This window comes from Lontra canadensis, unplaced genomic scaffold, assembly GCF_010015895.1.
Source record: "Lontra canadensis isolate GAN:19392208 unplaced genomic scaffold, GSC_riverotter_1.0 scaffold30, whole genome shotgun sequence".
Lineage (NCBI taxonomy): Eukaryota > Metazoa > Chordata > Mammalia > Carnivora > Mustelidae > Lontra > Lontra canadensis.
In genome coordinates this window covers 19089597-19111051 of record NW_022631024.1, presented here as the reverse complement: position 1 = coordinate 19111051, position 21455 = coordinate 19089597, and the positions used below count along the sequence as shown (strand labels likewise).

Sequence of the window (21455 nt, the reverse complement as noted above, 5' to 3'; positions counted from 1 at the left end):
ACCACTGGCCCCTCATTTCTGGCTCAGAGCCACGGTGACGCTTGTCTGGTATTAAGCCCCAATACTGGGGTCACCTGTGGTCACCTAGCCCCTGTGCCCTGCTTCCGGCCGGCACTCTGGACAGCAGAGCAGTTCCTTTGGCTCAGAAGGGTGGGAGCGCTGTGGGGAGCAGAGGGGAAGGGGCTGCCCTCTGTCCAGGGAGGGCCGGGGTCCCGGTCCGCCAAGTGTTCTTGCGTGTCCTGAGGACCCAGGGCAGCCCCTGTGTCTGTAACCTCATCCTGGGCCATCAGAAGCTGCAACAAACCCGTAGTTTCAGTAATTCACCTCTCTCCAGAGGCAGCCGGCCGGTGCTGGGGGAGGAGGTGGCTCACTAGGCAGGTGTCCCGCAGAAAGCCCCCGGCCGCGTTTTCATCTAAATGAGGAGAGGGTGATGCAGACGCCGTAGCAGGGAGTGTCCGGGGAGTGGGCCCGCGGCCACACACTGCGGTTTGGACGCTTCGAAGGTCCCCCCCAGCCTCAGAGTGAGCCCAGACCGGGCAGGAGAGAGCCAGGTGCCTGGGCCGCCCGCGGGCACGGACGCACACCTGGACGGGCGGCTGTCAGCGGACCCAGGGCCGTCACGTGGCTGCCAAAATTATCCCCTTACAAGGCTGGCCTGCAGGTGCCTTTTCAGAACACGGCCGAGCCCGCAAGCCCCACACGCTTGGTGCGGCGTCCCAAGCTCAAAAGGCAGAAGCAGTCTTGGCGTCTATCAAAGGAGGAGGAATAAAAGGGAGAGAACGGGTTCACAGTTATGTCCCGGTTATGTTCCTGCCGCACACCGCCGTTCTAGAACTTTCTCCATGGTGACAGGACCCCGACGGCCCACATCGGAGGGGCCTCTCTGTTCGGCTGGTCAAAGTCCTTTTTCTTCTGGCTTCAACAAGGCAGCCTGCCTTTAGGGTCTCTATTACAAGGACGCATTTTCAAAAGAGGCTGCACAAAAGACGTTTGGCAGGCACATGCCCGGCTCCGTGGGCCGGCCCGCTGTTGGAGTTAGGAGAGGGTGGGACTGGGGCTGGGACCTTTCCTCAGCTAGAAGTCCGAGTCATCCGTTTTAATTTCCTCCAGAGAAATTTCCGCCCAGCATGTGGCATTTACTTAGGTGCTCAGTGAATGTGTGACGGACTCTTGTTCATGGAGAAGAACGCTTGTCAGGGACCCAGGGACCTGGGCCTGCGGACAGGCTGGACCTTACGGATAGGGAAGTCTCTGGTCTTCATCTGTGCGGTGTGCGTTTTTGTTGTGGGTGGCGTGACTGTGCCGCAGTCATGGCACATGGGGGAGCCGGCGATCAGAGGGAGGGTTGGCAATGGGCAGAGAGCCAGGGTGGGCGCTCAGACGCTGGCTGGCGGGTGGCCACTAACCTCGGCAAGCCCCCAGACCCTCGCTCTTGCCTGGGCCCAGGCCTCCCCATCTGTAACATAGGCAAGTTGGATGGGGCAGTGTTGGGACCCTGTCATCTCTGGGACACGTGCCGTGGTCTCCTGTGTGCCAGCCGTGCTCAGACATCTGCCTGGCCAGGGGCTGTGGTCTATCCCTATGCCTCCTGGGGCTTCAAGGGAAAAAGTGGGTCCCCGTGCACGGGCTCTTCTACTGTGTTTGGGGAAGTAGGGATTCGGAGTTCCTGTGTTTACTGGCCATCTCAGCCGAGAGGGGCTCATTTGGAGAAAGTAACTGGGAAGCAGGAGTGTGCGGCCTTGAGAAGAGAGCCGCCTACCTCCATGCAGAGGGGCGGCCGGCCAGTCAGCAGAGCCTGTAGCCTGCTGCACGCCGCTCTGGTTTTGTCTGATCCGAGCACGTTCCATCTGCTGGGGGCTGCCCGGTGGGCTGAGTGGCTCCTACCACAAGGTCTTACCCGGATTCTCAGGCCCAGACGGGCTGCTGGGAGTCGTGTGGTGGGGGTGAGGCTGGGGGGTTCTCCCTCACCTTCTCTTTTCTGACTTGCAGGGGGAGATCGGCCCCCCTGGTCCTAGAGGAGAAGATGGCCCCGAGGGCCCGAAGGGTCGAGGAGGTCCGAATGGCGACCCTGGTCCTCTGGGACCCCCCGGGGAGAAGGTATGTGACTTGGGACACTCCATCGGCCCCTGGGGATAGACCCTTCCGATGGCCTTGGCGGTCCAGCTGGTGACTCCACCAGGCTGAGGCCCCCAGGGGGGATGGGCGTGATCTGACTCGGGTCCTGTCCCCTTTGCCTCCCTGGCACCCTTGCCAGCCTTCCCAGGGAATTTGTCTGTTGACAGGCTTCTCCTTTTCTTGTCCTGAGCCCGGCCTTTCTGAGCACTTTGCCAGCATCTGGGAGAGCTCCTTCCCGCAGGGTTCCCAGAGCTTGGGGTGGGAGCCCCAGCAGCCCCGGCTTTGTCTTGCATGTGGGGACTCCTGCAGCTGTCCTTACCCGTGCACTCGGGGCTGCGGGAGGCTGCCCGCCCTTCCCCTCCACCCTGGCACGGGGGTGGGCTCCCAGAGCACCTCGTCTTGCCCCAAGGCTAGGACCCTTTTACAAAGGGTTAAATAGAATCTCAAGGGTAAAAGTTCTTTTATGGAAGGTTTGCCTCAAGTTGCTTTTGCTTCAGTGTCCTATTGTCTCTACTTGAGGAACCTTGGCTTTTACAACTGGCTAAGGCCGGATTTTTGGGAGATGCCATCCCAGGGGGCAGGCAGGGGGTCTCTCTGAGTCCTTCGGTCTTTGGAAACCGCAGCCCACTCGGGCCCCCACTGACACGTGCTGCTTTTCTCTGCTCTGAGAATGGACGGAGGAAGATGGTGCCGGCCGGTTAACACGATGCCTTGTCTCTCCCCAGGGAAAACTTGGAGTGCCAGGATTACCGGGTTACCCAGGAAGACAAGGGCCCAAGGTAATCTATGGGCACGTCAGGTGTTCAGACACCCCCTCCGGGCTCCTGCCTGCTCTGCCCCCTCTCGCCCGGTCGCCGCTCCTGGAGAGGCTGCTGTGTGCCCCTGTCCCCCGCAAGTTCTGCCATATTCATAGCCTTTGGCATTAGTCCAGCCAGTTTGGAAGGAGGTGCTGGGACCGTTAGCAGAGGCTTTCAGAGAAGGGGACAAAGCCAGCCAGAGCTGAGGGCCGCAGGCAGCCGTGGCCTCTGCTTTCTCTCCACCGGGCACCCGAGAAGCCGCGCTCACCTCTGCTTCACCCTGGAGACTGGAAGGTTATTTGCTCGTAACTGAGCATCAAAGGGAGATGAAACCTTCCTCATATGAAAATCGTGTCCTGCTTTAAGTGAAACAGCTCCTCGAGGGTTTGGAAATCACTTAAAACATGATTTTTTTTTTCAAAACTCATCTTTTATTATTCATGGTTCTTCCTTAAAAAATAACCAGCCGCCTGCACCGGAGACATAATTAGTGGAGGAGGAGAGCTCCTGTCTCTCCCAGGTTTGCGGCAGTGCCTTCCTGCCTTCCTGGCTCCGTGCCGCTCCAGACTCCTGGCCTCTGTCTCATGAGCAGGAGGCGTCCTGGGGGCGGGCTGCCCCGCTGGGCATTCCCATGCGGCCTAAGGAAACAGCAGTCCCTCCCTGGAATGCTAAGATGCACCCCCGGGGCCTAGACCTGCGCCCTGTGTGCAGGGAGGCAGTTTGCTGTCAAGCGGGGATTTGTTCAGTGTCCGACAGTGGCGTGCGGGATGAGGCTGTGATGTGGTGGCACCCACTGTGTCTTGGAGGAAGAGGGGCTGATGGACAGGTTTTCTCTCCTGAAGTGCATGACCCTCGGGGGGCAGAGCCAAGAGAAGTCTGAGGGTGTGTGGTTCAAGTTCAGGCGGTGTCCTTGGAAGGCAAGGGTGGAACTTTGAGGCTGCCTGGCCGTTCTGAAAGTCCCTGGGAATGCCTGGATGGAGCCACAGAGCTCTGTGGGACCTACACCCGGGTGTTGGTGGCATGGTCTCCTGCCTGGATCGGCGGGTGGGCACGGCAGAGGGCGTGGGCCACGCTCAGCCCTTGTGAGAAGTGCCAGGCTTGGACATGTGTGAGCTTCTGACCTACGCACATGCTCAGGTCAGGATCTCGAGCCGCATGGAGAGTCGGGACCCACTCCGAAGACAGTCCCCCGACCTGTGAATGTGAGCGTGGGGGTGCCTTCGTGTCACGGGGAGGCTCAGCTCGTGGGTGTCTGGGTACTTGCCACAGAGCCCCGAGTGCGTTTGTCCGCGGGCCCCTTGTGGGTTTCTAGAAGGAATAGCTGGGTCGCCGCAGTCAGGGCGCAAGTCTGCCTTGATTTCGGGCTCCGCGGGCTGCCGGGCTTTATTTAGAGGCGTTCTGGGAAGGTGACGAAACATGACAACAGGCACAGTCGACAAAGTATCTAAACCTGAGATCCGCACATCATCTCTGGTTGGTCTCAGGGATCTGTGAGGCCTGTTCCTCCCCAAGTACCAGCCGTTTGAAGCCGTGGCTGTGGAGAAAGGGAAAACGGAGAGGCATGGTTAAGACGGCCTTGCTTTTTAGATGTGGACCCTACGAGATGCTCGGGAAACTTTTACTGAGAGGGTGGGCGACGCGTGGGTGGTGGAGGATGGGTGGGTGGATGGATGGGGGCGTGAGGGCCTGGATGGATGGATGGATGGATGGATGGATAGGGGGTGGATGGACGGGTGGATGGATACACGGATAGATGGGTGTGTGGACAGATGGGTGGACGCGTGGATGGGTGGATGGATGGACGGATGGATGGTTAGAGGGATAGGTGGGTGTGTGGACAGATGGGTGGGTTGGGGCGTGTAGTTGTGTCTGAGGCTGCGCACTACACGTGTAGCAGGGCTCACCCTGTGGCCGGTTCTCACACCTCTTCATCGATCACCTCTCTTCTAGGGTTCTGTTGGATTTCCTGGCTTTCCTGGTGCCAACGGAGAGAAGGGTGGCAGGGTAAGGACAGCCTGGCCTCTGGTCGGGTGGCTTGTTCTTCTGCCTTGGCGTATTGGTATGTGGGTATATACGGGTATATTTTCTAGGATATCTCGTTTATTTTCACCCACTTTGCTGCCAAAACTGCTTTCCAGACAGCTGACCTTGAGCTCGTGACCTTTGGCTCCACAGGCCAGAGACTCGTCCTGCACACGAGGCTGGGTGGCGGTAGGGTCGGAAGGGCAGTAGCAGGACAGGGAAGCTTGGGGGGGGGGGTGTAGCACTTTCTAATGAACACCATGACCCCGACAGCTCCTCCGCTCATTTGTGAAACCAGGATTCATCCCTTTAAACCCAAGTGACGTTTCCCCCAGGCCAAGTTTCGAAGGAGAAAAAGGAATTTTCTCCCACTTTGTATGTCACCCTTTCCGCTGGTCGGGACTCAGGAAGCCCCTCTCCCTCGTGACTCCCCAGCTGCCGTAGTCACCGGGCATCTGCCCAGTGCGGCGTGCTGTGGTCCTCTCCGTTGTCACCGTGAACTTCGGGGCTCTGCGGGGAAGGGCAGGGGATGCTCCGTCCTGATGCTCTGCTGGCCCAGGCTTCTCGGCCGGGAGCTTACATGAGGCTGCCTGAGGGCCGCCCCTGAGGACACGGGATCCGCGGGCCTGTGGGGACCGAGGGGCCGGTCTGTGAGATGTGGGGGGCCCCCAGGCCTCAGAAGGAGTGCAGCTTTTGGGTGTCCCGGGACAGGCCTGCCCCACAGAGCCCCATACTGCAGCCCCTGGCACAGGCGGGGACGGCACCTGCTTGGAGCATGTGCTCCAGGCTGTCCTTACTGGGTGGGAGCAGAGACCGTGAGTCTCCTGGAAAGAGAGCAACGCGTCAAACCAGCCACACCCGTGTGAACAAACGTGGGTGCCCGACGCACGGGGCAGAGGACGTGGGGCCGCTCTCGGAGCCAGCCGGCCGTGTGAACACGGGGCACCGTCACCCTCTGGCTCTGGGCCTGGCTCTGTCTCTCTGCTCTGTATCTCCATGTAGGTCCGTCTGTCTCTGGATCGACATCGGCGTGTGTGTCTCTTCCCTGTCTGTCTGTCGCCGTCCGTGTATCTGTCATCTACCCATCTCCCTCCCCTCCTGTCTGTCCATCTGCTTCTTCCTTTGAGGGAGAGTCTGACAGGTGTCTGCAGGGGAGGCTGTCCTCTGCGGTGCTCACAGAGGCCACCGCGGGGTGTGGTCTGGGGTCTGGGAAGCGTGGGGCGACAAGGGGGTGGCTCCTGGTGGAGGCCTCCTGACCTCTGACAGCACCCTGCAGGGAGGCTCTCCGGGGGTGGGGGTCGTGACATTCAGCGTTCGGTCCTGTGATTTGACCACACCTCCTTGCTGGCCATGGAGGAGTCTGCCAGGCCGGGCAGGGATCGAGGCCCCGTGCGGCCGGAACACACGGAGCCGTGGAGGCCTGGCCGGTGACCTGGGTGCACTCGGGTCTGAGCCCCACTGCTCTCTCCTTGCCCTGCCAGCTGCTCAGGAGGCCGGCCGGACACCGGGGTCCCCTCCCCCACCCCAAGCCCCCATGGGCCACCGTCTTCCTGCGTTGGTGTCACGGGTCACCAGGGACACCGCGGAGACCAAGGTGGTTGACAGCAGGGTGGTGTGGGGCCTGGGGCTTGCACTGGTGAGCTCATGGCTCTGGCCCTGAACCATGGACGCCCCGAGGAAACCATCTATGCTGGGAATTTCCAGGGATTCTGTAGCTTCTGAGTGGTGGTGACTGTATCCGGTGGTCGCCATGGTGAGGACGGAGCTAGAGGCCAAAGATGTGAACTTTGATAAAAGGGAATGGCTTGGGCCACGGCCAAACAGGACCGGCCAGAACGTCCACTCATCGTGAGAGAGAAATAGTCCCCCTGCCCCTCCTGGGTCTGGGGGCACAGAGGCAAGTGGAGGACATGGCATCTGGAGAAGCATGGCCGCGCCTGCTGTCCGAGACGGCCCCGCGCACAAGCGAACCTCATCCCGCCGCGGGTTTACATGCACGTTCACTGCTCGCTCGTGGGCCACCCACGCCCCAGGTCCCACAGGCAGCGGAGAACCTGTGACCCTACATGGGAGAGGAGCCCCGAGGACGTGACCCTGCACGGGAGAGGAGCCCCGAGGACGCGTGTCCACCCAGTGCCCCCTCTGGAGAGAGATGTCTGTATTCTGGAACCTCCCCAGGGAAGGAGAGAGGAATTGTCTCCCAGTGACAGCAACCTTCCCTGAGCCCTCATGGTTTTCCAACCCTCCAGTGACGGTGGCAGTCTGGTGACTCGCTGCCCCTTCTCAGCCAACTTGTGGGCTAGTTCTTGGCATCCTGACACTGTGTCTATCTGTCCATCTGTACAGACAGCAAGCGTGGGGCATCTCCTCGGCCCCCGTGTCCCAGGTGCCCTTGGAGCCCTGGGACACAGCGGAGAAGCCCACATCCCCGCCCTCGGGGACCTTGCCTTCTAGAGGTTGGGCCAGTGGGCAAATCCGTAAGTAAAGCGGTCGGCAGTGTGAGCTCGGAGCACACGAAGCAGGATGGGCAGAGAGGGGTCACCGCAGAGGTAGGCAGGGGTTATGTCTGGCACGAGTGGGCCTGACTGGGGGGCAGAGCAGGGGTCAGGGCCAGGGGCCATCCCACGAGCAAGAGGACGGTGAGCAGGTGGTGGAGGAGGGAAGGGACGGCGTCTCCAGGATTCAGAGCCACCCCGGGGAGCACGGTGAGGTCTTGCTGCTTGACCGACGGCACTGGCTGCATTTAAAACGTCCTCCCCGAGAGTCCCAAGCGGAAATCATCGAGATGCTGACGAGAACCGGGGGAAGGTGGTGAGAAGCGGAAGTTCCGGGTGCTGGTGGCGGAGGCTACCCCTTGCCGGCCCTGAGCCCCCGCTGACCCAGAGCGCGGCTCCGCGGGGCTGGCGGCCGCAGGGGACCAGGGTCCAGAGACACCCCCTGCGTTTGGCTTCTCGGCGCGAGCAGTCCTGTTTCTGGGGCTGCCTGTGCCTCTGCAGTGGGGACGTGAGGACAGGCGCTCACAGGCAAGCCACCAGGAGGACCGTGCTCGGGGTGCTTTCTGTCCAGCAGCGTCCGTGCCTCTCTGGCGTGGCTTAGTTTACGAAGAAGGCCTGGGAGGCCCGGGTGGACCACGGCGGCTGTCCACGCTGGGGCGGGTCGTCTCCACGGGACGGCTGTGGGCCTGACGCCGAGGGTGGGGTTTGGGTGAGACTGGGGTGCTGAGACGTGCACCTACGTGCAGCCCCAAACGCCAAGCAGCAGCCAGGGCTGGCCCCGGCCTCCACGCTGGTGAAAGTCGACCGTTGGAAGAAAGCAAATGTTTCATTAATTTTAGTATGCAAATATTTATTTGAGGGCACAAGGGTATTGCCGCATCATTAAAGCAGGGAAACCAGAGTGCATTGTTAAAAGGCAACATAATTATCTCATCATCATACACGGTTTTATTAAATTCTTTTCAAGATGGGAGGCTGCAGGAAGCTGTTTTGATTCTGGTAGCAAACAAGGAAGAGCTGGGGAGAGGCCGCGTGTCAGGCTGTTAGCAGCACAGCTCGTCTTGGGCGCTATCGTTAGAAACCGGAATAAGATTCTGGAAAATCAGTCGAGAGGCGGTGGGGACGCCAGGGTGGCGTTCAGCCCGCTGCTCCCGCACGCCGTAGGTAAACCGCCTTTACCGGTTATCAGAGCTTTGCTTCGGAGGAAAACAAAAGATACGGCGCCTCTGTTTCCTGTGGCTTGGAAAATGCAGAACAACGACAGCAAGAAAAAGGAGTCCCCGTTCTATTAGAAGAAGCAAATGAGTTTGCGTGTATGATTTATCTATTGAGTTGCAAGTTTGCTCTCTGCGGAGCCTGTTGAAAATTTAATGGCTAATATTCTCGACAGTAGCAAAAGTAAATCATATATGAAAGGGGTTGACGTTCTTCTCTTCTCTTGCAATAATGATCCCCGCCGCCGGCCCCTGCCTCTGGGAGAGAGAGATGGAGAGAGAGAGGGAGAGGGCGGGCGGAGGGGTGTTGATGCTTGTGAAAAGGAAACCAGATAACGGTGGCGCACATCCATCAGGGCGCGGGAGGAAAATTGGATTTCTACAGGCCTGAGCTGGAGCCCAAAGCCGTATGCACTGAATGTACAGTGAGTCCTTCAGCCTGGAAAAACCTCCTGTAAAAGCAGAGATAAGGAGAGAGGGCCTTCCTCCTTTCTGTCGCCGGGTCCTCTCCCCGTGACCCGGAGATGGCCAGCACGGAGGCTGTGGCAGGTGTCTCGAGCCACTGACCAGCCCCTTCTTCTCTGGTTCTAGGGCACGCCTGGGAAGCCAGGACCACGGGGACAACGAGGCCCGACGGTAACCGCCCTCTGGGCTTCCAGAAGTGGGAGCGTGTTGTGGGGAGCCTGCTCGGTGGGAGGGGCAGGGAGGTCTCAAGGGCTGGGATGCTCCGAGCTCACCTTTCCTCTCTCCTGCCTGCGCAGGGTCCGCGGGGTGAACGAGGCCCCCGGGGCATCACTGGGAAGCCTGGCCCCAAGGTAGGTTTTCAGTGTCTTCTGGGGCGCCTGCTGGTCACCCGTGGCCTTCTCATTTGGAGAAACAAAAACGAAAGAAAGACGTTTGCTTGAGGGTATTTAAGAAGGAGCTGGTCCAGCAGCTCTCGGGCAGGTCATGTTGAAATGAATCACGTGTCTCGACCCCGAGAGTGGAGGTGGGAAGGGCCCCTCCCGATACTGGAACCCCTGAGACAGCAGCCCCGAGGCCCTAGGCGGCCGGGCCCACAGGGCTTTGCACAAATGCCAAACCGTCCTGGTACCCACCATCCAGTTCTGGTGGGGAAGTCCTCTTTCTTTTCTCGAAAAGCATTTGAAAGCTGTAGAGAGAGCTTTGCCAGAAATGGAACAAAGTTCTTCCTGCCTCAGCAGAGAGCCTGAGCCCGTCTCCCACGTCCCCTCTTCCCGCCAAGGGGCACTGATGCCAACTCCCCCTGGTTCTCTGTGTGGAGCCACACGGCCGCCAAGCAGGCCCCCCCGGTCCCGCCGGGACGCCAGTCCCAAGTGCATTCCCACCAGGGACATGGGCCTTCTGGTTGGCCGGGGTGCAGAGCCAGGCCGCCCCAAGCTGACCGATGTGCCCGCTGGAGGCCACTGTGCGATCTTCCACGAGGAGCGCGCTCCCGTACGCAGGCGTAAGGCTCTCCTGCGAGAGCCACTAAGGCCAGGGAGCGGCCCCTGCCTCGGCTCGGGGGCCCGGAGTGGATGCCGTGTCCTGTCCCCACAGGAGTTCTCGATGTGTTTCTTGGTGGGAGCACAGCCTTTGTCCCCCCGCAGGGGACTGTCCTCAGGGAAATGTCACAGCTCCGCAGATCGCAGCTCAGTGTCTGACCTGGGTGCAGAGGCGAGAGGACAGACAGCTGTGGGGGGCGTGCCCCGAGGGCAGGTGCTCTCTGCTCTTTCCTGAGAACCTGGTGACCTGCACATGGGCTAAGGTGACGTCTGTGACTCTGACCCCAGCGATGTCCCGGGCCAGAGTCTTTCTGCCGCAAACAGTAATAACACGGGTAATAATAAAGCTCTTCTTGCTCTGTTCCCCCCTCCCTAGGGCAACTCTGGAGGCGATGGCCCAGCCGGCCCTCCGGGCGAACGGGTGAGCGTCTCTGGGGAAGCAGCTTTTGCCTGAAGTGTCCCGTCCGCTTCTTTCTGGGGTGGGCCGGGGGGGGGGGGCGTGCCTCTGACCCTTCTGGAGGAGCGGGTTTCCCTCAAGGTCAGCGGGAGTGAAGTCGCCTGCCTGCTGAAGTCAGCAGCCCCCTCCCCTTGGCCGTGGTCTTGGGACTCAGAGGCGGCTGAGCCGTCAGGAAACTGGGCCCTCGGCCCCATGCTGGCCCCTCAGCTCCCCGGCCTGACCTTGTACATGCCAGTGAGGAGGGGCTGGAACAAATGGAGAAAGCGTCGGGGGGTGGTGGGAGCAGAGAGGAACATCGCTCAGAGAACCAACAACTCTGGAAGACAGCGGTGAGGGTGGCTGGGCGCCCAGACGGCGGGGAAATGACTTCTGTGCTCAGCTGGCCATGCTCTGTCCCCAGGGACCCAACGGACCCCAAGGACCCACTGGTTTCCCTGGACCCAAGGGCCCCCCTGTAAGTAACGTGTTTCCTTGTTGCACGGGCGCGGGGATTCCTGGAGACCTTCGTCCTTCCCAGGGGGCTCTGTGCAGGCCCCTCCCGGTGGGCTGGTGGGAGGGGTGTTGGCTGGGAAACTGGCTGGAGAGAGCTGCCTTTCAGAAGCACGGAGCTCACTCTCACAGGGAGCAGCATGACCTTCTAGTGGGGCCCAGTGTGAGTGTGCTGGGGCTGCGCCAGGTGACCACTGACAGCAGCAACATGTTCTCTCATAGTCCGGAGGCCAAAACTCTAAGCCCAGAAGTTGGCTGGGTGGGTGCCTCCTGGGGGGCCCTGGGGGAGACTGTCCCCTGCCCCTCTCCTGGCTTCCTATGGTTGGCGGCTGGCTTTCACCCTGTCCTGCCTCTGTCCTCACGTGGCCGCCTCCATCCTGGGCCTCTTGGGGTCTTCAAACAGCTGTCCTGTTGTGAGGACACCAGTCACTGGGTTAGGGCCCACCCTAGTGCTGTATGACCTCGTCTTGACTTGATGACGTCGGCAAAGCCTCGGTGTCTGAGTGAGGTCACCCTCCCAGGTGTGGGGGATGAGAACTCAACCTGTGTTTGGGGGACGCACCTCAGTAATTTGGAAGAGGCACCGTGTATGCTTGGAGGTCAGCACCAGGACAGGACCCTGGGTCCCCAAGCCACCTGCCTCAGTTTCCCCCCTGGGAGGTGAAGAGCGGCCTCTGGATGGCACAGGTGCCGTGACAAATGGTTACAGGCATTTTCTCTGAAGTGGGGTGGCAGTCACCCCCTGGTATGGGATTAAATCCCAGAGCAGCATCTCAGAACCGAATAAAACTTCTTCTCTTTGCTTCTTTCTTCAGGGTCCCCCGGGCAAGGACGGGCTCCCGGGACACCCTGGACAGAGAGGAGAGACTGTGAGTATGGGTGGTGTGGGCACACAGGGGTCTGGGGATGAGGGTTGGCCCGGCCTCTCCCGCAGCCCCGCACGGGGGCTCCGCGTCCTGTGCCCAGTGGGCTTGGGAGGGAGCAGCCGCCTCGGGAAGGGCCCCTGAGGCCCGGGCCGTCTCCCGCTGACCTGGGGTCAGCCTGTCTGTGCATAGCCCTGGGCAGGCCTGCAGCACCCGGGGCAGCTCTGGGGGAAGAGGCAGGTGCCGGTCTCCACCTCGTCCCAGCAACTGTGGTCCAAGGTCACATTTAAACCGTTGTGGCAGACAAAGTGCCACCTGCACGCGGTTTCCTCTTCCTCTGTGAAATCCCTGTGAGGGCAGCATTGCATTCAGATGGGAAGGAGCCTGGAGGGCTCTGCGGTGTCAGACGGGAGGGGAACCATGCCTAAAGCTGCAAGAGGATGGCCGCGGGCCTTGCACCGGGCCGGACCTCCTCTCTCTGGGCCCTTCTGGCCTCAGGCTTGATGGCAGGAGCTGGGCAGGGCCTCCTCCGAGGAGACGGGAGCTCTGCTCACCGTCAGCCACTTTGCTGCCCCACACCCACCGCCCACCTTGCCCTTCCCTTTAGGAGAGCCTGGTGCCGGCTGTGCCATCTGGGCACTTCCGGTTGGGAACAAAAGCATTTTTCAGAAATAAGGTCACTTCCTGGCCCTGTGAGCCATTTGGGATTTGACCCAGCACATGGTGTCCACCACGGGCATGTCCTGGGGAAGGCTGTGGTGGGGGACACCTGTGACCTTGAAGCTCTAGGCTCGGACAGCTGGGGAGCCCGTAGTTACCAGAGAGTTGGGGGAGGTTGCTGGGAGGCCCTTTGTCCTGGCAGATGGGTTTTTTTTTTTGGGATCACAGGTCTCTGAAAGGCTCTCACGGCCAGCAGGGTCCCTGTGTCCAGCGAGACTTGGAACGCCAGATTTAACATCTACTTGGTGCTCGCTCTAAAAAACACATCCCTTTGTCTCTCTGGTTCATTGTGATGAAACCTCTTTTAATTACACCTTCCCGGCGTTCTGCCGCGTGGCGGGTGCTGGCTGATAAGCGCAGCGTACCTTACTCTTTTGTTTATAGAGAAAAATTAAATCATCTCATCTGAGCTTTGCATATTTTTCTCTAATGCTATTCCGAGGAGACGAGATAGGAGGCTTTGCCAAGTGTGTGGTTTTCTCCCTCTGACTTATCCTGGAGAAAGGCTGCGAGAATAATGAAGCGGCTTGTCTTTGCTGGGAAAGTAGCCCCGGGGCTCCCCGGTACCTCCGCTGTGCATGGCTGTCCTCGGGGACATGGGAGCAACCCTCTCTGGACCCGGCCAGGACAGAGGGCTCCAACAGGGGCCCAGACACATCCTCCAGAAGTTGTCTTTTTGGTCAGGGGTTGACTTCACTCTTCAGGAAATACATGCACAAGAGACCAATTCTTCTAGATGTAAATCCAAAGCCCGTTTCTGGGCCAGGGGCTGGAGACCGATTCCGTCCTCAGCAGCCAATGACGGTCCTGCCTCTGGGGCAAACAGAGAGGCCCTTCCGGCCCTTACACCCAGGCCGCCGGCTCCCCTTGGGCACTTCGACCCTCGCCCACCAAGCAGGGGGTCTTCCGCCTGTGCCCACCCCTCATTTCCGACCCTGGAAATGCTGCCTACAAAGAATTCTGCTTGAAAAATGGCCATTTCTGTGCGTTGTATGCCACTGCCCTGGGCCTAAAGAGAAGGGCCCTCTGAGAATTTGAAGAGATGCCGACTCGCCGCGGGTTTGCTCGTCCAGCAGTGTCACAGGAAGTTTCAACGGCCGGCACAGTGGCCGTCCTCCCGGGGAGGCAGGGGACCGCCCCTGACCGTCAGCCATGCGGGCAGGTCCGCTCGCCCTCTGGCTCTCGCTGGGGCTTACGGCTTCCCGCTCCGGATCCTGGAGCTTCCGCCCACGGCTTCCCGGGCGTCCCGTCTGCACGTCTCCGACGGCTCATGTGGCCTTGCAGGTGGAATGTCGTTGGCATGTTTCATGCTCGCAGACATGCCAGAAACAAGCCCTCCTCTTCGCAGTCTGTTTGCTCCTTGAAGGAGGTGCGTGCGGCACAGCCAGCGTCCGAAGGGAAGCCGGGGTCGTTGCCCGCGAGCAGCGTGCAGGCCAAAGTGAGAAATTCCCACGGAACTGAGCTCAGGGCACCTTCCAGCCGCTGGATTACAGAAGCAGCCATTTCCACGCACGCCCAGGGGCCGGTGAGGTCACCTGTCGCGCGGCAGAGACCTTAGTGACCCGTGCAGGACGATCTTCCAGAGCCGCTAAAGAGAAATGGCCTAGAGGTCGCGCCTGAGTCGAGGTTCCAGAGGCTGCGAACGGGCAGCACGCCGGCTGGGAAAATGAACACTTAGCAGCATTATAAAGATTAACGGTTCTAAAATCTATTTATCAGCACAAAAACACGGCCGTGGCAGCCACTGAGTGAAGCTAACTTGTCTGGCTTCATTATCTGCATGAAATTAATGCGGACCCGGAACAGGAGAGCTGGGCCCTCTGGGTGAAGTCGGGAGCCCGAGCTCTTTGGGGCCGGGGCAGGGGGCTGGGGCGTGAGGCCGCTCAGGTGCTGACTCTCTCCGCAGGGTTTCCAAGGCAAGACCGGCCCCCCCGGGCCCCCGGGCGTCGTCGGGCCTCAGGTGAGTGGCAGCGTCCCCGGCTTCCGTGGGCCATCCGTGTGGCGCGCCAAAGTGGGTGGGAGGTGGCCCCGGATGCGGAAGGTGTAGGTGCAGCTCCTGGAGAGTTCTGCATCCCACGGGCTCGCTGGCATTCAGAGCTGAGCTCCGCACAGGGAGCCAGATGGGAGAGTGGGGGACGTTCTGCTGAGCAGTCAGTGAGAACGGCGCAGGCAGAATGGAGAGGGCCGCGGGCGGTTGGGGCCGGGCCAGCCAGGCAGGGCCCCACTGTGCCTGATTTCCCTGCTCCCCGGTGTCCCCGCCGCAGCCCAGGCCTCCCGCCCTGGGCTCCGGTCAGCGCCCCCGGCCTGTGCTGCTCCCCGCCAGCGGCGCTCCCGCTGCTGGGCGGCTCGCGGCCGGGACTGATGGCTTCGAGCTTACTGGCGAGCTCCCACCTCTCACAGCGGTAAATGAGACACTGACCCGCTGTGGCCTTGGGCCGCGGGCAGCATGGGCACACTGCCCACCTCTGTGTGGCGACCCGGCCCCCCTCACGGACCCGCTCCCTGTTACATCCCACCCCGTCCTTTCTGCTCTCTTCCCTCTGGATTTTTATGGGAAGGGAGAGACTCGGCGTGGGGTTTGGTGGGCACGCAGCGGGCCCTCGGCCTCCACAGCCCGGGCTGTCCGTAGCTTGGGAAGAGAAGGTTGCTTCCTGGCATGTCTCTTGGAAATGTCTGTGGCTGACACTGACTTCCCCCGCAGGGTCCCACGGGAGAGACCGGTCCGATGGGCGAGCGTGGCCACCCTGGGCCCCCAGGCCCCCCTGGGGAACAGGGGCTCCCGGGCCTGGCCGGGAAAGAAGGCACGAAGGTGAGTTGGTCGGGGCCTCCATGCCGGCCCCGGCTTCCTGAGGGAAGTTTTCTCCTGCCCTGAAAAGAGTCCGAATGAGTAATTTCTCAGACAAATGCTCTTGGCGCCCGCCCGCTTCCCAGACCACAGACTTGGCCCCACTTTCACCGGGTCTGAAGGAGGAGGCGAGCCGGCTTGTTGCAGGGTTGGGTGGGAACGGGGCCGCGGCTCAGGTCATCCTTGGCTTTCTGCCCCTGGACCGGGTCTTGCTGACCTCCCCTCCCCAGGCTGCCACACCAGCTCCCAGAAACATGCTTCGTGTCTGAAACTAATTTAGCAGAAAGTGACCCTCAGAAAGTTTCCCATCACTAGAGGCGAAGGAATAAATAATAAAAATGGAAAGAAAAGCAGTCGCTTTTCAGTCCTACCTCTTAGCGTGGGTCCCGCACCCCCTCGTCGTTCCTTGGGGCCCTCTCCCCACCACAGGGGCGCCCCACGTGGTGGTCGTGATTCCACGACCCTGTATCAGCTGGAGATGGCGAGCCCTTCCCTTGCCACGTTCCGGGGAGGACACAGCAAAGCCAGCCGTTTCGATGAGCCCACATGCAAGACTAAACCCCAAAACCACGAGGCAGCGTAAAACCTCACCGGTTGGGTAAAACCTGCACGCCTCTGTGGGTGCACACGTGTGCGAGCTGGGACGCACGTGTGTCCCCAACATGACATGACACACGTGGGCATGGCAGGTGTATGTCCCAGTCCCCGAGGGGGCCCTCCAAGTTTGGAAAGGAGGCCATGGGCATGCTGGCCGGAGACCCCTCCGCTCCCATATTAGGCCCCAGAGAAAGTTCTGGAAGCTCTTTGGAACAAATCAAACCCTGCCTGAGCCCAGGTTGGGCCTGGGGAGGAATCCCGCCCTGCCCTGCTCCGCTCCTGCCCCGCCCCGCCCCGCCCTCCCCCTGCTCTGGGACGTTGCTCAGACACTCATCGACGGCTCTGGTTTCAGGGTGACCCAGGCCCTGCCGGCCTCCCTGGGAAAGACGGCCCTCCTGGGTTACGCGGCTTCCCTGGGGATCGAGGGCTTCCTGGCCCAGTGGTGAGTGAGTGGCCCGGCGGGGGAGGGAGCTGGACACTGCCCAGCCCGGGGGCCTGTCCCCACAATGCCCCGACCCCACTCTCGTTGCTCTGCAGGGCGCACTCGGACTGAAAGGCAGTGAAGGCCCGCCTGGCCCGCCCGGCCCCGCGGTGAGTACTGTGGCCAGCACCGACGTTCTCTTCCATCCTCTGTCTCAAGACCTAGTCTGCCCGCAAGACAGGGCGGCCTGACAGAGCACGCAGATCTGCCCCGGCCTGCTGTGGGTCCTGAGAAGTCCGTGGGAGGAGGGGAATGGTGGGCCACAGGCCGGCCCAGGGGGACAGCAAGCCAGGGCTGCATGGTGAGGGCAGGGGGAGAAGTGGGCAGAGGGAAGGCCGGGCCACGAGGTCCCATCGCGCTTTTGGGGGAGCGAGGAGCATGCAGGCGTGCTTAATGTAGGTCTGGGCCAGGGGCTGTGGCAGGGCACGGATCTCTCCACCCCAGAGCATGGATTTCAGGGCTGGACGGCCCGCATGCCCTGGGCTGCCCACGCCGAGGCCAGCCAGCACAGGTACAGTCTGTCCCCAGAGCTGAGGGCCCTGGGGACTCCTACGAGTGCCGGCTGTCACCTGAATGGTCCCTCCAGCATTCAGAGCTAGCTATGAGACCTCTGAAGATACTGTGTCCCCAGAGCTGCCTCTGTGGTCTGGGGGACACGGGAGCCACGTGGGGCTGTGACCACCCTGCCCACAGATGCTTGGGCTGCCACTCGATGGACATGTGACTCCCCCCGCTCCTCAGATGGGGCCCATCTCACAGCCCGTGCTCTGCTGCACAGATCGGGGGGTCGCGGGAGCTGCCCGGGGCCTCGTCTGGGTCTGGACATAGACCACAGAATAACCCCACCTTTTCCCAACTGCGTCATGGACCGTTTCAGCGAGTCAGCAGCTGGGAAGCCAGGCCTTTCTTTCTGATAAAGGCCAGTGCTGACCCTCGAGGTAGGCCTGGTTCCCACCCATTGGTGGTGCTCCCAGGTCTTGAGGCTCACCCATACAATGTTGGGGAGCAGGGCGGAGAGGGAGCCCTTTGTGGGCAGGCGGGCCCCAGAGTGGCTCCCAGGCGAGATCACCCCAGGGGAGCAGCTGAGGAGGAGGAAGAGGAAGGCTTGAGCTTGGGATCATCGGAAGGGAGGAGCTAAGAGAAACCCAGAGCTGGTCTGAGTCGTCCGTGCTGCCCAGAGCCCTGGGAGCTGCTGAGGGATCTGGAGTGAGGGTGAGTGGAGTGGAAAACTGTATTCATGTACTTTGAGAGTCTTGGAAATGAACCATTTTCTCGCCCACCCCAGGGGTCTCCGGGGGAGAGAGGCCCGGCTGGTGCTGCTGGACCCATCGGAATCCCGGGGAGACCCGGGCCCCAAGGACCTCCAGGGCCGGCGGGGGAGAAAGGAGCTCCTGTGAGTACTGCCTCGGGGGCGCAGGGGCCCTCCCCACCCCAGCCTCGTCTGTCCCTGCCACTAGCGTGGGTGCCCCAGGGGCTTGTAGGATGTGGGAGGTAGATGGAGCCCATGCTTGTCCCCCCAGGAAAGTCTGTACGTTCCCAGTATCCTGACTGAGCTCCAAGGCTGGGTTCCCAGGGTTGGCCAGGTTTTATCAGGGAGTGACCTGAGCCAGAGGGGTCCTGGGGAGCATTTTGGCCAAGGCCTAGCCTGTCGCACCTGTGCATCTGTGTCCAGGCACGTGCAGAGAGAGGGAAGGGCTGGGGACAGCGTGTGTCCCAGTGTGGCCTTGGCCTCGGTCTAGCCTCTGAGCCCCATGTGTGGACTGGTCCTAGCTGCCTGCTGTGTGCACAGCCCCTCCGGCCGGCCTGAGCCAGGCTGGTCTTTGTGTGCGATGGGTGGGTGTTGGGGATGGGAGTCCCCTCTGCTGGTCTGGGGACAGGAATGGAGAAAAGATGGGTTGGGAGGAAGTTTCTTTCTGGACCCCCGCCAGCCGACCTCTCAGTGACCACGCGTGTGCCCGCCCAGCCGAGCGTGGAGGCCTTGTGAGTCTTCCCACCCCAACCTTGGTTTCCCTGCAAGACATTAACGGGTCCATCTTGTCTGGACTGCTCTTGGGAAGCCAACGGCTGCCCTCCACTGAGGGCTTCCCCCGAATAACCACAAAACGCCCGTTACTTCCCTGGCAGGCTCCCGTTCTGACCGCATCTGGGTCCCCCGCGGGTTTTGCAAACTCCCCCCTGCCTCATGTTCCAATGGCCGTGGAGACAAATTTCACTCCAGCTTCCGGTCTGCAGCCAGACATCAGCATGAGCGGCGTTCGGGGGGGGAGAGGGCAAATGTGCACACAGGTGGTCTCCGACGGGGTCAGGACGCCCGCGCTGACGGACTCCTGTGGGAGAGACAGTCTTCCTCCTGCGTCCTGCGCTCCGTGGTCGGTGGGCGGGAAGGGCCCAGGTGCCTTCTGTAGGCAGGAGCTCCCCATTGAAACCAGGCTGGAGTGTCTGCCCCCACCAAGAACCCATCCAATCCGGTCTTGGCGATTCTGATGGCAGCTCATCATTTCCCTTGAGGCCACGGACAACCATCCAGCAGAACCCCGTGCTGGGAACCCGCCTTCGCTGGGGCGTTCAGTGAGCACAGAGCACACAGACTGGTGGGAAACAGGTCTGTTGCTTGGGGAGAGTAAACACTCGAGCGGAAACCTCAGAGTGGCCTTCTCCAGCTGAAAGCTGGTAATTCTCCCCGAGTAGCTCCGGAGAGAGGACAAGGCCAGTTCTCTCCGAGCACAGCCGACCTGACCAGTGACGTCAGGCGGGAAGGTTCCAGGCGAGCCAGAGTCAGCCTGGGCATTTTCTGGCTTCATTAGGGTGGAAATTTATCTCAACAGGAATGAAATTGAGGGCCCGGGAGTGACTTGTGTGGCAGGAAGGGATGGGACAGAGCAGTGATGTCCGGACAGACGCTGGCCGTGTTTAGGTCCCGCGACCGAGTGCTCATGTTCTCTCCTGTGTCCCCCTCCCCAACATGCACCCCAACCTCATTCTGCACTCACAGAGTGATTCTGACCCTGGGAAATATGAGCAAAGCTGGGCCTTAGGATGTTCGAGATTCCCATGGGCAGCTATGAGGGAAATGAACCAGTAGAATTACAAGAAAAGAGAGACGGGCGTGTGTACGCCTGTTTGGCACGGGGTGTTTGCAGAGAATTGGAAGGGGGGGAACGTGGCTGGAGGCCAGAGCTCAGGCCCTCCTAGCCACTAGCACAGATGGTCCTACCCGCAGGCTCAGGAATCTTGCTGGCTGGGCTGGCTCCCAGCCCCACTGCTTGCCCGCTGTGCCTCAGTTTCCCCATTTCTAGAAGAAGCGTTCTTTCTAAGAAGGGCACAGACGAAAGGCAGTGGTGCCCAAGAAGCAGGTGGCACGGCGCTGGGCTCAGTTCAGAGTCGCCCTCTGCATAGCAGGGCGAAAATCCATGGGGACCATGACAAGAGTCACTGCCCCAAACTGTCAGCTCCCTGCCCGTGGGCCCCTCCTCTTCGGGGCGATGAGCAGTGGGGGGCATTCCTACGATGGAGCTCTGTTGGACCAGGGATCTTCTCTCCTCTGTAGGGCGAGAAAGGGCCCCAAGGCCCAGCTGGCCGAGACGGCCTCCAGGGTCCTGTGGGGCTCCCCGGTCCAGCTGGCCCCGTGGGCCCCCCGGGAGAAGACGGAGATAAGGTAAGGAGAGCTGGGACAGGCCTTCTGCCCACGGATGACACGCAGCACGGCCCGTGGGTGCGGGCTGTCCAGAGACCCCGGCCCGCCCTACGCACTGGGTGCCGGTGCGTGATTTCGGAGAAGCTCACAGTTCCGCGGTGGTAGGGAGACCGCGGGCACGTGGGGGGCCCTGGGAGACGCTTCCGCGTGTGCGGGCTGCCGTGTGCCGGGACCTTCCCTGCCCGCTCGCGATGCCGCACGTCGGCGCTGGGCGTGGGGTTAGTTAGGGTCGTGAGGTTTTACTCGGTGTCTGCTTTCCAACGTCTCCGCTTGCGTTGTCCAGGCCCCCTTCCGCCCGAGCTTTCTCACTCCCGCGCGGCTCCTGCGGGAGCTGGTGTCTCGGTCCTTGTGCAGCGGGGACGGTGGGACTTAGCTCTTCCGGTGAACCCCGCATTTGTGATCCGCTTCCGACTTGTCCCCCGCGTGCAGGGGACACCACCTCTCGGGGTGGGGCACAGCTCCGAGCAGCGGACGCTAGAGGCGTTAATACCCACCCCGGGCTCAGTAGCTGAGCCGCCCGGTTCCCACCGTGCTGTGCAGGCCGCCCAGCTGACAACGTCAGTATTGTCGCTGATCCTCCGGTCCGCTGAACTGCACCGCGTGACATCCCGGCCGCGCGCCGTGCCCTGTGTTAGAAGGGAGATCAACCTAATTTATGGAAACGTCTCTTCCTCGGAACGCTCTCCGGCCGCCCTGGAGAGGACATTAATCTTAATCCCCAAGAAAAGAAATTATGAGGCGCAGATAACGTGCAGATGGTTCAGGGCTAACGGACCTTCCTCGTCTTCCCGCAGGGAGAGATTGGGGAGCCTGGACAGAAGGGGAGCAAGGGGGACAAGGGCGAGCAGGTACGGGGCCGCACGCGCTCACCGTCAGTGTTAACGCCGTCCTGGGCACGACCACGTCGGCCGCCCGGAGCAGGACGCAGCTCCTGGGCTCCCTTTCCTGCTGGAACTCGTGTGTGGGTGGCGGGCACGCACGCGTGCTCTGGGGGGTGCACACGTGCGCACGCGTGTTCGTATCCGCAGGCGTCCCTTACTAGCGGGCGAGCGGGAAGCATTCGCAGCTTCACGGAATAGGGCGGGGGTCTGTGCGCTGTTCAGCTCGGCAGCCCGGGCCACGGCCGTCCTGTGACTCTCAGGACTGCGGCGCCCCCAGGAACAG

The 21455-nt window shown here is 61.3% G+C and overlaps 1 protein-coding gene across 2 annotated transcripts in view; it reads left to right on the top strand.

The window, feature by feature from the left end:
- Nucleotides 1-21455, top strand: part of COL5A1 (collagen type V alpha 1 chain) — a 140055-nt gene that overhangs the window by 95341 nt on the left and 23259 nt on the right. For both annotated transcript variants that reach the window (XM_032866237.1, XM_032866235.1), the window contains exons 30-44: nt 1990-2097; nt 2841-2894; nt 4863-4916; nt 9235-9279; nt 9405-9458; nt 10522-10566; nt 11003-11056; nt 11907-11960; nt 14581-14634; nt 15376-15483; nt 16469-16558; nt 16654-16707; nt 17883-17990; nt 20145-20252; nt 21086-21139. In XM_032866237.1, coding sequence (XP_032722128.1) covers nt 1990-2097; nt 2841-2894; nt 4863-4916; nt 9235-9279; nt 9405-9458; nt 10522-10566; nt 11003-11056; nt 11907-11960; nt 14581-14634; nt 15376-15483; nt 16469-16558; nt 16654-16707; nt 17883-17990; nt 20145-20252; nt 21086-21139 — 1044 coding nt within the window. The remainder of the gene's footprint in view (nt 1-1989; nt 2098-2840; nt 2895-4862; nt 4917-9234; nt 9280-9404; nt 9459-10521; nt 10567-11002; nt 11057-11906; nt 11961-14580; nt 14635-15375; nt 15484-16468; nt 16559-16653; nt 16708-17882; nt 17991-20144; nt 20253-21085; nt 21140-21455) is intronic.